Source organism: Tachypleus tridentatus, chromosome 6 (genome assembly GCF_004210375.1).
Source record: "Tachypleus tridentatus isolate NWPU-2018 chromosome 6, ASM421037v1, whole genome shotgun sequence".
Taxonomy (NCBI): domain Eukaryota; kingdom Metazoa; phylum Arthropoda; class Merostomata; order Xiphosura; family Limulidae; genus Tachypleus; species Tachypleus tridentatus.
This window is the reverse complement of record NC_134830.1, coordinates 127056314-127074649: the sequence shown is the minus strand read 5'-3', so window position 1 is coordinate 127074649 and position 18336 is coordinate 127056314. Positions and strand designations below refer to the sequence as shown.

General features: G+C 28.8%; 1 protein-coding gene across 2 annotated transcripts in view; it reads left to right on the top strand.

Moving 5' to 3' along the window:
• The window catches only part of LOC143253613 (RRP12-like protein), a 137226-nt gene that overhangs the window by 117295 nt on the left and 1595 nt on the right, over positions 1-18336 (top strand). For both annotated transcript variants that reach the window (XM_076507730.1, XM_076507731.1), the window contains exons 24-33: positions 367-475; positions 1332-1439; positions 4547-4704; positions 4904-4992; positions 5603-5755; positions 8685-8869; positions 11389-11493; positions 12127-12185; positions 13889-13949; positions 16421-16488. In XM_076507730.1, coding sequence (XP_076363845.1) covers positions 367-475; positions 1332-1439; positions 4547-4704; positions 4904-4992; positions 5603-5755; positions 8685-8869; positions 11389-11493; positions 12127-12185; positions 13889-13949; positions 16421-16488 — 1095 coding nt within the window. The remainder of the gene's footprint in view (positions 1-366; positions 476-1331; positions 1440-4546; positions 4705-4903; positions 4993-5602; positions 5756-8684; positions 8870-11388; positions 11494-12126; positions 12186-13888; positions 13950-16420; positions 16489-18336) is intronic.

Genomic DNA, 18336 nt, shown 5'->3' with positions numbered 1-18336 from the left:
CAGTACTGACTGCTGATGTGTAGTTTTTTTTCTGGGACAGTTCATAAAATTGCTGTGCTTATTTCAGCTATGACTACTGGATTTGGGTATTTTTGTGTTACAGTTTAGGTAATAGTTGTGATTATTCTAGTCATGACTACTGAAGTTAAGCTTCTGTTTTTGATATAGCATAGAATGTATGTGCTTTTTGGATGTTTTCGTGAATGATTAATGTTAGATGTCTTTGGATTACAATATTACTTTATGTTACTTCAATGAAAACAAAATAATTTAGAAACTCCTTCATCACAGTTGCTTCACAGTTGTAAGATACTTCTGGGTTATTATTGTAAGATGGTTAAAGAACTTTTCTTCTCCACATTGTAGGCTGTTCTCTGTGTCAAGACAAATGCAGAAAAAGCTAGAACAGCAGCCTACAACTTGATAGTGGAAATCGGAAAGGCATTCCTTAAATGGAATATAGAAAAACCAAAAGGTTTAACACTCTTTATGATTTCTCAATTTAAATGTTTTTATTATAAACTCATTTGAAAGTTGTAGGGTTAATCAAAGTTTAACTCTATGTGTGGAGTATTATTGTTATGATAGTGAGAGTAATGTGTGTATTGAATTTCAAGTGACAAGAAAAAGAATGTAAGTTGAGAAGCAACTTGAAAAACTGTTGGAAAACATTTTGTATACTTCACTGCTGTAGCACACAAAATTGGATTTTAAGCAGGTTTGAGTAAAGTTGAAGAATATTTTAATAGTGTTGACATGATGGATTCTTTTATTAAGAAATATATCAATTTCTAAAAGTCTTTTTTTTTTCTGTTGATTGTTATTAGTCTTAGCATATATAGTCGCAGTGATCAAACATAACTTTTCTGTTTGTTGTGCCATCAAATAAGGTTACATTTCTAATGTATCTTCTGTTTTTAACACTGTTTTAAGGTAATTGTTTGGAAAGACTGAATTTTAAAATTATTTCTTAATCTGTTCAATCACCAAAATTATGATTGATAGAGAACTTAAGAAAATATGTGCTTCACAATTGTTTTTAAAAAAAGAAAAGAAACTAATAATGCACATTGATGAATGTGTTTAACACGTTTTTAATTATCTATTTGTCGTAGGTGTAGGTGAACCATTGAGCGTTTTCATTAGATGATACATGAAATATGTCAGTTCTAGCATTTTTAATTGTTTGTTGTTAATTAATTGTTAATTTTAAAGATGACAATGCTGATGATTAACATTTGAGATTAAATAAAAAGAAATAACATCATTTTAGCATTGTGTGAAAACATTCAGTTGGTTTGTTAGTGTTTGTGACATTTTCTCTGTTTCAGAAACTCTCACTGAATATATACAGCTCCTCTTGGGAGGATTAGTTGGAACACCCCATATGATTAGTGCCACTATTTTGTCTCTCAGCAAAGTCCTCTATGAGTTCAAAGGTAACTAAAATTGTACTAAAAGTGTTTTGTATACATGTTGCTCTTAAGCAATTTGTGTGAAAGGGTATATAGATATCAGAGAATTGACTAAGTGTAAACTACATCTAAGATACTTTTATAAGTAAAATTTAAATGAAAATGAACACTTTTTTTAAATATATATATGTGTGTGTAATTAACTCTTTCAGCATAGGCTCAGTCACCTCGTAACCAGTTTGTGTTTGTTATAGTTTTTGTGCCATAGCTTTTTAATCAGTAAATGCATTTTCATGAAATTTAGTAGATTACTAGCAAATATTAGAACACTTTCATATTTAAAATACAGTTAGTTTTTATTGAGGTTTAAGGTTTGTTGAGCAATGTTTTTCATGCCTTTTTTTTGCATGTGTCTTATCTAACATGCAAAGCAATTTTCATTTTAAGATTAAAATCCATTTTATGTATCAGAAAATTTTTAATTTTCAAATGCGAAACCTTTAGAATGATGAAGTAGTTATCAAATGTTTCTTGAAAAAAAATATTATCTGTTATTTTCACTATGAAGTGCTTTTACAGGTTTGGAAGATTTGACCAATCTTGTTATCACCATAAAAAAAACCAGGAAACAAATATAAATTATACCCTTATCATTCTAGAATGACTACAGATTATAATATGACAACATGAATGTTTAGCCAAAATAGCTTAATTCTCAAAACATTATACATAACTATTTATTTATTAGTTTTGTTATATATTTACCTCTCAGCTGTGTCTGGCTGACAATACAGAAGTTGCAAGGATGCAGAGCACGTACACTCATGATATCGTATTCAATATTGTAAAACTGACTTGTAGTCTTTATAAAGTGACCTGTTTTGGCTGTGTTTTAGTGGACTAGTATGTTGTAAAATACAGTCATATTTCATTTATCATATATTATGTGTATATTGATTATTGCTGTTGACAAACAAGTTCTTAAACTTGTTGTTTTGAAACATAGAACAGTACATGAAGTAAAGAAAGCAAACAATTATTTTGTTTAGTTATGAAATCTTTGTACTCAGTTGTTAGGCCTTTTAAAATTTTACATATGGAGGATATGAAACAAAATAATTTTTTTAAGGTTTTGTATATGTAGTTGAATAGCCAAAAGAAAATCACAAATTGCCCTCTCGATACCATAAATTCCACAATAATTTATCAAGCTTAGAAACTAAACTTTATTTTGGTCTAAAAAATATGAAATTTCTAGCAGACTAAAGACTCAAACCTACTTCCTTGTTTTAAAAAAAAAATAGCATAGCATTGTAATCCTTGAAAATGGCTGAGAAAACCACTTGGAGGACATTTTGAGCTTTGCATTAGTTATTAATATGTTATCTACAGAAATAGATGCACACACTTTTTCTTCTGTACATAAACATGTTATTAAAGAATTTTTGGAAAGCAACCTTTAAACCCTTTGTCTCCAGGAAAATAGCAGTAAGTTTACAAACTTAGAATGCTACAATCTGGAGTTTGATTTCCCCATAATGAACACAGCAGATGGCCCATTGTGTGTTTGTTGTTAGAGCAAAGCCATGACTGGCTATCTGCTTTAAATCTTTTCTGGTCCTGAGTAGTGTCATTAATATTTCCTTCATACACTGGAAATAGTTACTTAACTTCCATGAATCTTAGAAGAAAAAATTGCTAAATAGTATCCAGGTTAAAAGGTTTTATTATTTTTTAGATTGTGAAATTTAATTTGTTGAGATACAATGTTTAAAAAAATTAATATTCTCTTTTTGCCATGGAATTTATATTTTATTGTTGCATTTTTTATATATCCTATCAGTTTCAACTTGGTTAATAGAAATTAACTAATTTTTGTAGATACTTTATTTTTCCAGTTGCAGTAGTTGTCACTTCCAGATATAAATTGTAAAGACATGGCAAAAACTAGTATTTTACTATTACCTAAAGGTGTCCCTTAGTACCTTTGTCAGGCTAGATATGATTTTTGTTCAAGATCAATTTAAATCCAATACCTTTTATTGTATATACAAGAAGAAACACACAGCATAATAAGCTTTGGAGCAAAGGTTTACATTAGTAGTGGAATGTGGCACAAGTTGTGCAGTTGGGATGATAACATGTTTCCTATTATTAGAAAACTGTAGTATAGGACAGTGTAAAGAAAGATTTCACAATATTATTATCATTTTTTTATTGCAATGCCATTTAAACTGTCAGTCAGTAAGTTATTTTGTTACTGTACTTTGTTTGAATATGATAAATTTAAAATAGTAATGTTTACCAACTACGGATTTGAGTCACTGGAATATTTTGTCATAACACTTAACTCAGCTTACCTGATATCTTGTCATGAGAAAATTCCTATAGATGTCAAACAAGAAAACCTTATCATGAAAGAAAAGTATAGCTCAAGAAGCTATAAAAAAATCACAGATCTGCAGTTTGTTTATAGGTGTTCTAAATTTCCATTAGATTTCTTTGTTCTCCCCCCACAGGTGCTCTCATTTTTTCCTAAAACCACTGTTTAACCTTTATTAGCATAATATAGTATAAATTTTAGCCATTTGTATTTAAACACAAGCTATTGTTACTTTCACAGCTTAAATTTGTGAGTATTCTTTGGACCATATGATGTGACATGGTGGCAACAAGGGCTTTAATAATAAAATCAATAACAAAAAAGTAAAATTTCTTGGAAAGCAAGATGTGAATCATTACATTTGAAGACATTGTAGATTTCTAACATATAGAAATCTATGCTTTTTGATGACCAGAAAAAGCATTTCAAAAAATCAGTTAATGCATTGTTTACTGGAAAGATTTCTTGAAGCTACATAATTATATCTGGAACATATATTCAATCTTGTTTTGGAAATTACTTTAAGTGTATGCAAAATGTCAACTTTGAATGAAACGTTTGAGTTATGATTTATTAAAATATAGTGAAATTGTTTTTGCAACAATATTTTGAAATTTGATATTCAGGTATGCACTTTACAATTGAAAGGTGCTTGTTGGTATGACAAAGTTAATTGCATTATTTCAGGATTATGTTAAAAATAATTATTCAAGTATAATTTTATAAATTTATTTTTACTTTCTATCAGACCAATTGCCTTCTGAACTGGTCCATTTACTTGTTGAAAATGTGTGTCTTTTGCTGACATCAAGAAGTCGGGAGGTTGTTCAGTCAGCGCTGTCTTTTGTGAAAATTCTTTTTTCAATCCTCAGTGTGAATGATTTAGCTCAACATGTAGAATGTTTGGTAAGACCTTTGTGCTTATTTTAGAGCTTTTATAATGTAAGGAGGAAAAGGTTTTTAATGAGACAGTTATATAATTTATTTTTTTGTCAATTTTATACAGTACAAAATGGGTATATAGAATAAATAATAGTGTTATTTTATTTATAAAAGTATTATTCCTTTTATAATTTATTCCAAAACATGTATACTGTTCTAATAGGTTAAAAGTTTGACTGTTTCTGATGAAAACCAGAGGCAGTTAAGATTCAAGACTAAAGAGATATTGGTTCGTCTTGTTCGAAAATTTGGGTAAGAGCAATTTGGAGTTTCAGATCTATTTTTTTATGGTGCAGTTGAAATTATAAATTTTTTTCAAATACTTGATGCAAATATTTTACTTTTGTGATATTGCAATATACCTGTATTAGCAATTTAAGATAACATTAAAATTACTGAACTTACTTTTTTAAAGTAAAATATGAAGATTATCTTAATCTTAGCATTCAGTTTTTTAGCTCACAGATATCGTAAGCCATTGCAACATAAAATTTTATGTAGTAAAAATGATAATGTAAAATCATGTAGAATATTAATACTAGTTACCAGTCTATGCATAACAAAATAATTGTTTTTTATAGACATGTTAATTGTTGTTGACTTGCAGACTTCAAAATCCAATAAAAAGTAAGCTGTAAAACAATATTAATCTGCTCTTTGAAAGAAATGAATAAAAATTAATAATGATTTTTTTGTTAACTTCTATGAAAAATGAAATTAATTGTGCAGCTTTTATCACAGTTTTCCATAGAATATGAAACCTTTGTTAGATGCATATTAAGTGAAATTTTGACGATACTGAATATGGAATATAACACGAACAAAATATCGTATATGATAAAATGGTTATTGTGTGACTTAGATATGAAATGATTGCAAAAATGGTCCCCTCCACACACTGCAAGAGGTTGAATAACATTAGAAAAACAGAAGCTCACAAGGCTCGTCAAAAGATGATGAAGGAATCTGAAAAAGAAAGTGAAGATTTTTTCAAAATGAAAAATCGATCTGAATCGTATGTAAAACGTTTTACCCTCATAATAAGACAGTGTTTTATGATGTTTTATTTTTGTGTTGGGTGTGAGAAAGGATAACTTGTTTTAAACAATGATCAGTAGCACTTTGTACAATTATTTTGTACAATACAGAAAATTCTGTTGTTCTATACTTGCAGTATTATGTAGAGTTTTCGATGATGTTGAAAATTACAAATACTTGACATATTTTGCATTGATTAGCAAAATTGCAATTATCTCTGATATTTCTTTAATGATTAAAATCTTATAGGGTTGATTTATTTCCAAAAAAAATGATTTACAATAAGTTTAGTGTCAAGGATATAATTAAAGTAGATTTTTTACGGTTCTACGGAAATGGTTTTTGAAAGGAAAGAATCGTACATCATACATATTTTAATCAATGATCAGTAGCACTTTTTACAATTATTTTGTACAGTACACAAAATTCTTTTGTTCCATACTTGCAGTATTATGTGTTTTCGATGTTGTTTATAATTACAAAGATTTGACATATTTTGCATTAATTAGCAAAATTGCAATTATCGCTTATATTCTCTAGTGATTAAAATTTTATAGGGTTGATTTTTTTCCAAAAATATGATTTACAATAAGTTTAGTTTCAAGGTTATAATCAAAGAAGATTTTTTATGGCTCTACAGAAATGGTTTTTGAAAGGAAAGAATCGTACATCATTACATAAAACTATTTAACTTGTACACACCTCCTGAATTTTTCCTCATCTTATAGAAAATGTTTTATTCGTTTTTCAATCATCTTGGGCTATTTTCTTTTAACTATAAAATATTACTTCACAAAGTCAAGAATTTTAGTAACACATAAAATAAAATAACATAACCTTCATTTCCTGTACAGAAGTTTCATCTTAAATATTTGTTAAAAGTCTAAGTATTGTGATCTTACCTTATATCATCACAGAGAGAAGGCTATGGACTTGCTTCATATCATTATCAAATAACATAACCTCCATTCTTTCTATAGAAGTTTCAACTTTTAAATATTTGTTAAAAGTCTAAGTGTTGTGATCTTACCTCTTGTTATCATATACAGAAGGCTGTGGACATGCTTAACTCACATCACTATCTTCAAAAGACTATGAACTTGCTTAGCATCTAAAGTAAATAGAAAAAACTGAAGCGACTCTTTTCACATCATCATTTAGAAAAATCATGAATTTATTTATGTCACTACACTGAAAGGACCATGTCATCACATACAAAAGAGTGTGAAATATCTTATTTCATGTCATCACATACAAAAGAGTGTGAAATATCTTGTTTCATGTTATCACATACAAAAGAGTGTGAAATATCTTGTTTCATGTCATCACACACAAAAGAGTGTGAAATATCTTATTTCATGTCATCACATACAAAAGAGTGTGAAATATCTTGTTTCATGTCATCACATGAAAAGACTGAAGCTACTTAACTCATATCATCATTTATAAAAGTCATGAATTTACTAAAGCCACAACACAGAAAGTAGGACTATGTCATTTCATGTAAAATACTATGAAGTTTAATGAGACTCAAATCCAACATTAAAATCAATTTTTTTTAAACTGTCAGATAGTATCAAAAATTGTTACTTTAAAAATGTTTCATCTGTAAAACCTTTTTTACCTTACTGTCTTATGTGACATTCTTGGACCTTGCATGCCTTTATAGTTTATTTCTGTTTTGACCATTATATTTTTCTATGGGACATTAGTTTCTTTGAGCTTTTACTTACTGATATGGTTACATTATGTACCAGTGATCCATCAGGTGAGACATTAAATAACATGTTTTGCTACATTGCATAAAACAATCAAAAGAGGCATGAATAAGTTATGTTGGCTCTCTGTGTATCTTTGTTAACTTTATAGTAAATAGGTTAAATAATTTTTTATATGTCAGTTATTTGCAAGTGAAACATTCACTTGTAAGATATATATACATATATATATATGGTTTACATGAACTAAATAGAAAGAGAACAATTGCAGCAAAAATAACTTATGCCAAAGATCTCCAAACTTACAAAGAGTTTATTTTTCTAACTAAGAAAGTAGCCATATTGTGAGTAGTTGATAGAAATATTTGAAAGTTTGTGTATACTGCAACAAAGTGGATATTTTTCAGTATAACTAACAGAATTTGTAACCTCTAAAACAGGCATATTTAAGTTGGATGTTATCTGTTTTTGTTATATGTAAACATACGTGTATGTTGTTTTGAGATTTTATTTTCATCATCATGTTGCCCTGTGATGCAAAAACAAGTTCCACATTTTACAACTATGAATGAGCTATAAGAGTTACAATTAATTTCTTCTATGTAGTCAGAGAAGATGTACCAAGAGTTGGTGGAAAGTGTTATTGTCTAGCTGCCTTACCTTTAGTCTGTCAGTTCAAAATTAGGAACAGCTGTGGAGAGATAGCTCTTCATATATCTGTTCACAAATATTTTTTAATAAGCAAGTGAGCCTGGCATGGCCAGGTGGCTGGGGCACTCAACTTGTAATCTAAGGGTTGTGGCTTCTAATCCCCATCACGCCAAAGATGCTTGCCCTTTCAGCCGTGAAGGCATTATATGTGACGGTCAATCCTACTATTTGTTGGTAAAAGAGTAACCCAAGAGTTGGCAGTGGGTGATGATGACCAGCTGCCTATCCTTTAGTCCTACTCTACTAAATTAGGGATAGCCAGCACAGATAGCCCTCATGTAGCTTTGCACAAAATACAAAACAAAGAAATATAATAAGCAAATATTTATATTATTTAAAAGCAATAACGTTTTCAAAGAATTAGTAATATATTGTTAGTTCACTTTTCTGTAGCCATTGTGCAGCTCTTTGAGTATGGAAAATGTGCTAATATTGTTCTAATTAAAGCTCAATTTTTAATTTTAAAAACTGTCTCAGAATTGAAGAAATACTTGAGGATACAGATGACGATTTAGGAGAGGAAATGTTGCAGAAAGAAAGGCCAAAAAAGAAAGCAGTAAGAAGATTATCTAACAAAGTCAAAGGAGCTACTTGGATTGAGGAACATGCAGATAAGGAAATTGTTGATTTTTTGGATCCATCAGCAAATAAGAAAGTTATGAGTAAGTTATGTAAAATAACAGTTGTTGTGGTATGAATACATTTTGAAAGCTGGTGAAATATGATTGTAATTAATTGTACTTTTCATACAACATTATGCTAACTTTTTTAACCCTACATTTTTAATCTAGTCCCTTAGGGATTTTAAAGAATTAGAATGTCTAATAATGGTATTTCAACCACTCTGTATTCATAATATCCCAACCATCCTGAAGAGATCTGGATTGAGTGAAACTCATCATCAACAATGAATGTGATTAATATGAAATGGTTGAAATAACATTATTATACATTTTCTAATTTTTTTAAAATCTGTGAAATGCTAGATTAATATTTCATTCTTAGAGAGAAAACAAATGTCACGTGACAAGTACAGTTAATTATAATCCTGCTTTGCCAGCTTGTAAATGGTGTTCTGATCACTGCTGTATTTGTTGTATCCTCGCTGACCTGAAGAGCTATGGGTTGTGTGAAATGCACTGTTGGCAATGGGTGTGATGAATGTTAAATAGTTAAAACACTTTCATATACTATTTTTATTCTGAAAATTTTCCAAGGAACTAAATTAAAAGCAGAGTGTTACAAATACTAGTTATGAGCCTAACATATTGTTGAATGACAAATATAATTATTTATAAATGTAATAAATTAGTTTTGTTTTTGTCTTTAATTGTATGGGAGAAATAGATTATCAAATCTTTGGGGAAAAAAGCGAGTGTTTTCTTAATAAAACAAAGTTGTTTCAAATAGATATATAATGAACATATTTTCAATTTAACACTTTCATAGAAAAATAATAAACCCTGTCTGGTGAGCTGTAAAGGTTCTGTTGGTTTCTATAATTTATTTGTAAATATGTCTGAATCTGAAATGTTTTCTTTGAAATAGTAATAAGGTCTAAATTTTCGTTATCTTAATTCTGAGTGAAGATTTTTGTATTTCATTTTATTGGTTGCATTTGTTATGTTTTTGTTTTTTGAAATATTTTTCTGTTAGCTTTTATTTACATTGCCAAGTATTGTTTGTACTGTCTCCTCCAATGCTTTGTTCTTTTTTCTCCTTGTGGAAGAGTTCACCTTTCTTATTTTATTAGGTCATAACCTGCACCAATAATTAGTTTTTAGATGTCTACTTTACTTTGTGTTATACTTTTGTTTTTTTCAAGTGCACGTCCTCTTTAATTAATAATAAAAAAAAGAGGACTTTTGGCTTTCTAGATTTCACAACTGGAAACTTTTTCTTGAACTTTGTTTTTGTGAATATAATATTTTTCGTTTCAGAATCTTGACTTTCTAGATTTGTATGGCAATAGCTTAAATGACTTTTAAATGACTGTAGGTTAAAAAAACAACAACAATCCCCAGTGTACACACTTGTAAGATGTCTCAGCTTAAGCAACAGAGAAAGCTGACAAAAAGCAAGGTGTGTTCAATTGATAGTGATAGCAAAATTTGTGGTTGAAGCATTGGGTGTGCAATTAAAGTGTCAATTTTGTTATCATATGTGACACTGTGTGTTTTTTGTACACATAAATTATGTTTTTGCTAGAGAAGACCTTTTGACTTGGAATTGATGATGCGACCCAAATACTTTGATTAGATATATGAAGTCGTATTTTTCTACTTTGGAAAATGGCTACTTATCCTGTGCAATCACTATCACTCTGTTGGTTTTATTTGTTTCCATGTAGTCTGTCATAAGTAGCCTTGATTGTGCTAAACATCCCATATCCATTTGATCCACTGTATTTTCTTTTGCAGATGCTCTTTAGCTTATTTTTCTTATCTAATTCTTCTTTTAACAACTCTTTATGCATACTGTTTAAAATACTTGTTTTCAGGTGATTTATCAAACCTGATGTCTTAAAACTCTTTGGATTGTATTCCCTGTTTATAAACCCTTCACCTTAAAGGATTTCTGTTTTGGAGTGTTTGTATTGATAGATTTTCAAACTGGGCTTTGTGTCATGAAAGATATTTGTTGATAGTGCCAAGAGAAACATTAAGAAAATGCTACTATATTTAGTAGCTGGAAGAAAGCATGAGTTAACCATGTGTGCAATGTAAGGATAAGTAGTATCATGCCTGTGTAATACTATAAGATAATACATTGATGAAAGTGCTGTTTGATTATACAATTTAGCAATAAATTAATATTTAATTGGATAGTGCAATGTCCAGTTTGGTTGAATATTTGTCGTATCCCTAATATTCATTATAAATATTATAAATCTTACCTGTAGTTTATTCACACAAATTGTGTTTAGGACTAAATATGCTGTTATTTTGTTGTTTTTCAACAAGCGTCAATTATTTTATTTTTTAGAATTTTGATTTTATGGTTGTGTGAAACAACTTTCATCTAATTTTAGGACAATTATGTTATCACATATATATAAAAGGACTACAGTGTGCCTTCTTTTTGTTTTTTATTCCCTCTGTCGAACAAATTATATTGTTTTCATTATTGTTTTGAAGATAAAATTGAAACTGTTAAAATAGTTTTTGTATTTATTTTCAAGCTACCAAGCCAACCATGTCAAAATCTAACAAAAGAGATCATGGATTTAAAATTTCTGCTGATGGGAGGTTGATAATTACTGAAGAAAAAGATGAAAAGGAACAAAGTAAAAATGATATTCCTTTGCATATTTATTTCAGAAAATCAATTAGTGTATGTATCCATGTATCAATTTGTATCCATATAGCTTTGTGTGAAATTATTACAAACTATAAACTTTTATTTAAAAAAAGAAGTATAATGAATGAAATATTTATAACATTTCCTTTCCAGTATTTAACACCTACCTAAAAGATGACAATTTTTACACTATATAATTTAGTCTTATATGAATTAGAATCAGTTTTGGTACTGTGAAAGATTTCTTTCTTCTATGTGTACTGTATCTGCTGTTTCTTACCTGAAGACCTTGATCTTGTTTATTTGAAGAGTACACTTGTTGTCAGCTAATTGATTTAAAGTTTGTGTTAAAATTAATATTTCCAGTATTTCTTGTAACTTCTTGAATTTTTCAAGCTCTGAAAACAGATTTTGGAACAAAAATATGAAGTATCCTGTAACATTTGAAAGATTTTGTATTCAGCATCTAGAATATTTGTTTGACATTTGGTTGAGTTTTTTCTTGTTTTAAAGTTTTCTGTGGTAATTTTGAAGAGATAAGTGAAATATTTGTTTTTTTAAAAAAAGAAGCTATTTTGTTTGTACAAAGTACAGCATGTAACACAATCTAAACTATTAGGGAAATCTGAAGATGAGGATATAGAACAGCTGATGGAAGCCATGGAAAAAACATTCAAAGTAATTTCAATTTGATATTTTTATTGATATCATAGACTAATCTTAAAAACTATCAGGTACTTTTACATTATTTGATATTTTTCTTCATTTAATTTATATTTTTGTGTTTTTTTTAATCTGTTACTTTTACAAAACTGAATAAAAAGAATAATTTAGCTTAAAAGAAAAAAGTCAGGTTTACACAAAAAAAGCAGTTAACTTTTATTGAAAGAATTAGCTTTCTTTTTTTAAAGCAAAGTTATTTTGTTTTGAATTTCATATCACACATGAAAGTTTTTGAAATTTACAGCAAATACTCAAGGTTATATTAGGTAAAGAACTAACTGCAGGCAGAGCAAATATGGCAATAGAAGTTTTTTTTTGAAAGTTATATTTCCAAACAATGCATATATGTAGTTAATATATGTATTAATCCAAAAACAGTTTATTTTATTGTATTTCATAGATATATATTTGATAATATTTCTTCCTGTTTCTTATCTATCTTTTCTTTTTCCTTTATCAAGTGTTTATAATATACATGTCCTCCTTTCTAGTATCTTCTGCCATAAATCTGGCTTGTTCTAGAAATGTGGAATGTTACGACATTCCTGTTTATACTGTTGGAGTAATTTGGTTTATAGTTGAGGTATTTATTAGTTTCCTGTAATTTTCTGTTAGCATCTTTTGCATTGCAAATATTGTTCATTCTGGAAACTAGACAAGTCTATGACACCCAGTATTTTTAATGATACAGTGGTTTGAAATAAAACAGGATAAAATGGATTTGGTCATTGTCTGACCATTGAATATGTTTAACAAAGATGACTTTTTCATGATAGTGTCTTTCAAACTGAAAATCAAAGGCATTTGCTGCAACAGTCTTCTAAGGCCTGGTGAGATTTTTGTAGATGTACAATAAATATATTAGTAAAAAGCTGAATATTTAAATGTTGGAGTGAAGAAGATTTTTAAGCTAACTTTGTAGCTCCCTATAATTTAAATAGTGATATTTAAGTCATAAGGGTGTAATTTTATCTGGCTAGATCAAAATATTTATTGTAAATCTTCTATACTCAAGATATTTACCCATATCTATGGGATTCCCATAAAATTGGGTTCAGAAATTCAAATTTGGGAAAATAATATACCTGGAAGACTGTAATACTGTCAGAAATGATACTAAAATAATTGGATATGAATTGCACGTGGGAAGAATGGTAAAGAATCCTCCTGGAAATATGTTAGTGACAACATTGTTATTCAATCTGTCATAGCATTCAATTAATTGAAAACTATATAATTAATTAAATAATACTATATCTTGAAAACATTGAAATAGTTTGTTGATTCGAGTTCAGACGAATAGCATATCAGCCTTTTAAGAAGACACAAGATAAAGTATTGGATACTAATACTACAAATATAGTTCTTAGGATTTCTATGAAGATAACAGATTACCAGCCCAAATGTAAGATGTAAATCAGGTAGTAATTTGGATATCACAAAAAATGTAGCTAATTAATAATTAGATTGAGATGATCATATAGGATACTAACTATGAAAATGACTGATATAGTGTATTTATAATTGTTAATATTAAGAGTTCTTCAAAGAGAAATTAGTTTGTAAAAGTTTTGCTTTTTGCACTATTTTGTTCATATATGCGTATTTCCAAATAAATATGTGCCTTGTATGTATGTGCTTAATGTTTATTATTTTAGGGTAAAAAAAGGAAAATGGTTGAAGATGATGAAGATGAATCTCCATCCTCTAAATATCAAGGTGCCTGTATCTATTCTCATTTTATTTTTAATTATTAATTAAAATTAGCTTAGTTTTTTTATTATTCTCATGTTCTAAGGTATGAGAACAACTACATAAATCTTTTCAGTTAATATATGATAGTTAGGGGTTATACATTGTAGTGAAAAATGTAACTGTTGCTTTGAAGAAATACACTTTTTGATAGAGAACTAGTATAAATAATTTTAGTCAAGTTTGTCAGTCATATATATTAATTTGACATTGATAACGTTTGGTATAAACTGTCCAGAAAACATTGGTTTTTAGCTCTACTTTAGAGTTAAGCTTTATACGAGTTTATTGCAGGGTAAAATTATTGTTTAAATGGTTTATGCATGGTATTAGTGAGATTAAGAAAACGTTTGAGGATTGCAGAAGGTAATGATAAATACATTCATTCAATTTACTTTGAAAGTTAGGATAAATCGTGCATACTATCCTTTTTAAATGTAATGCAAATGGAATGAATATCAATAATCCTATGGAAAAGAAAATTACATTTAGTATTACAATATTATGTTTCTTTCTCTTGATCTGTACACGAAAGGCCCCCACTAGTACAGCGGTAAGTCTCTGGATTTACAACGGTGGGCTCAGCAGATAGCTTGATGTGACTTTGCTATAAGAAAATGCACATAAAGTAAAGTAATATGAAAGAATGTATTTGTTTTTGTAACCTACCTTTACAGATCACTCTAGAAATATTTATTAAATACATTTTTGATTGAACAAATGTTTTATTTTAAACTGTTAGTATAAGAGTTAAAAATACAGTAATTTTCCATTTTATTATAACATTCTCTCATTGGGTCTATGTTTTATTTATTGTTTTAGTTTTTGTAGAAGTTACATGGAAAAGGCTAAATATTTTGGAAGTATATCAGTCTTCAAGTATATTTTTTTGTAATATTACTTTAACTAACAAAAACAAGTCAAGGTTAGATTAGCTTAAACATATTGGCTGAAAAACAAGCTACATTTTATGCTGTTGTTTTGAGACATATTTGTTCCATATTTTAATCAGAATATTATAGTAATTTACCATCAGATAGTGTATTTTTGGGTTAAGTAGGTTTTATATTAACATGTCTATTGATATTCTATGAATAATATCAGCTTAAAAGCTCTGGAGTTTTAGGTGTAGTTTTGTGAAAAAAACTGAAAGGTTATTATATCAATAAAAATTAATCATTTCCTTCTGAGAAAATAATTATCGATTGTAGTGATTGGTATTTTTTGGTTTGCAGTCAACTAGTTTGAGTGCTTTTGTTACATAAAATTATATTATTTCTTAATCCAATGACAAACCTAATAAAAATTGAGTTTTGAAATAGGTTTGGAAAGACAGCTTACCTAGATGATCTAATGATTTGATTTTTAGTAGTTTGTTTCTAACTTTTGTTGAGACACACAAAATGTCCAGATGTTATGAGAAAGATATCAAACTATTAGTTGTATTTTACCTGTAATTTAATAGACATATTTAACTTCCTTATTTTTGTGACTCGTATCTTCCTGTTGCCAAAATCTCAGAAATTCGTTTTGTGCATGGTGAGAAACTCAAGCCTGTGCAGGATTTTGTTTAATAGTACTGCAGTAGACCTATAGTAGTCAGTTAATGTGTGGTGGATGGTTAAACATAGTGAATGTCCTCTAGAAGATGCTTTTCTTATTGAAAATGTTTAACCTAACATAGTGTCAAAATTCTGAAATGAAAATGATCTTTAGATGTCTTGAAAGTTGTTTTTTTTTTAAAGGCAAGTGAGTTCAATATCAAAGCTAAATGCACAATTTGCACAGAATGGCAGATTGAACGTTATGTACCACACTGCCAAGAAAAACAGAAACACCATTTGAAATATTAGGGGCAAGGGCTGGGCTACCCTGTTTTTTTGGTTTTAAAATCTGGTCATTCCAAGCTTAATTCGTCAAATTTTATTTATTCTTGGTATTAGACCATTTAATAGGATCCAGCAATTTAAGTTTAATTGCTCATAGACATAATAAAGCAGGTAACAATGTTGATTATGCATGCAAATTTCTTGTACTTTAATTTACTAATCTTAATGAAGTTGAGAGATCTTTTAATATTTAAAAGGATTTAAACAGAATAAGATTGTAAGCTTGGAAGGTGTGAAGAAATGGTGAGAAAATTTGTATGAGTGAAGTATATTTAAAGAAATAAGCTATCACCTTTCATCACTGGGGTTTTATTTTTCAGTGAGTAAATTCTTGTATCTTAGATGAGAGAAATATTGTGAGACTATGAGCATGCATTTTGAACTAGTGGGATACTTTTCAGTTCTATTGTGTTTATAACTTTTATTACCAATGAAACCTCTGCAAAAGTTTTTTTTTTTTTAATTTCAAATGAAATGTTTCATTGAAAATTTCAGAATGATAGAGGAACTAACACGTAGAGAAAAAGTAATATATTGTCTTTATTTTAGTTGTGAGGATGGGTATCCACCGTACATTTAGTAAACCAAATAAGGAAGGAACAGAAAATAATTCCAAGGTAAAATTATTTCTAACTTATTTTTAAAAGACTGGCATGAAATTTTGTGTTTGTAATTTTAATGTGAAATAATAAATTGATTTCAGTTAATTCTTAGTGAATTTAGATTACAATTGAATAATTTTTCTGTTCTTGATTTCACACATGCTGCCAATTTTCTTGATTTGACTGTTTGTATCATAGTAGGTCACTTTATAGAAAGTAAAACTGTAGGATCTACATATTTTTTCACCTTAAATTTAAAATATTAAAGAATATACCTTTTACTCATGTTTTAAAGTTTCAGAAGCTATTCACAGAATCACACAACTTTCGTAATTAGTAGGGACAACTTGAAATATTTAATAACTGAAAATTTGTTTTTGTTTTAATCTCTTCTATTTGCTTTGCATAATTTATTAAACATTTATTTCTGATTGACTTATTACTTTTGAATAGTATAATACCTTGTTATTGTTATTATATTTTGTGAAATTTTGTTATGAGCCATAACACTGCACAGCAATTTATTTGAAAAGTTTTTGTTGATTGTGACAGGTACCTGGCAGGTATGCACAAATATAGTTTTGGTTTTGTTTCATCACATAGGAACTCTGAGAAATAGACAGTTAACTGTTTACCAGCAATAACGTATTTAATTGCGTATATGTTTGTAACACGCTATTAAGTTCAACATAATTAAAAGTGTTTTGCTCCTGATTTTTGTTTGTATTCAATGTCTGGTGCATCACATTGCAGTGTCCAACAGTAGTCAGTAAGCATTGATGGATTCCAGTTGCCCTGATATCGTTTTTCCATTGTAGCAATGTCCTGATGAAACTGAAGATTTTGATGAAACGGTACGTGATGGGCAAATTTGGATGTGATTTTCATGATCAGCAGCCAAAGGTTTTTAAGGAACACCCAACAGTGTTCAAGAAGCAAAAATTTTGTTGTGCAGTGTTATAATCCAGTTTTGGAACTCCAAATTTTGCTGTCTGTTGTGATCTTAACCACACTATATGTGTGATAATAATAAAAAATGAAAATGCAGAAACATGATTCTTAATGGTAAACAGTTCTTAAATTATTCTCTTTTTAACATTTCTAAGAAATTGTGAGTGAAAATAAAAGGAATGCTAACAGAATGTGAACAAAACTTATCTGCTACATCCAGTACTAATCAGGTCTTTCACCTAAGAACTCTATTGCAACTGGACATGGGTCAAAGGCCATGTGATCACATTTGTTGACTAGCATTCAAAATTTTACTGAACTGCTTTTTTTAAATTTATGTCAGTGAGTACGGTATCAAATTGTAGATTATAATTCAAATGCTAGTATTTTATATTAGTTAATTTCCTACTTTGAAAGTAAATATTAAAAGACAACATCTAAATATATATTTTTGCGAGTCATTGAGCATGTTGAATGCAGCATTGGTTCAAATTATATGTTTGTGATGTTAGAATATTAAGTCTATAGTTTCATACAAATTATGAACTCAACTTAGCAATCTAAAATATAAAATAAAAATCTTGTATCTTTTCATTTTGCTGAGATATGGCTTTTGTGCTGAATCAAACACACAAAGGCTCTCTTTCACCTCTTTTGATTTTTGGAAATGGTCCCTTCTATACATGTACTTCAGTATATGATGTGTGAATAACCAATTGACAGCTTATAATACTTTCCTAGTGATTTTCTCAGCTATTTTAATGTGTTAAGAAACCATTTCCTTCTTTTGAACCAAGATTTCAAAGATGTAGGTTGTCTTTATTCTACTTGAAATTTCATTTTTAGATCTAAATACATCTTAGTTACTGAGTTTAATAAATTATAGTGGAAATCTTTTGTATCATTGTAGTT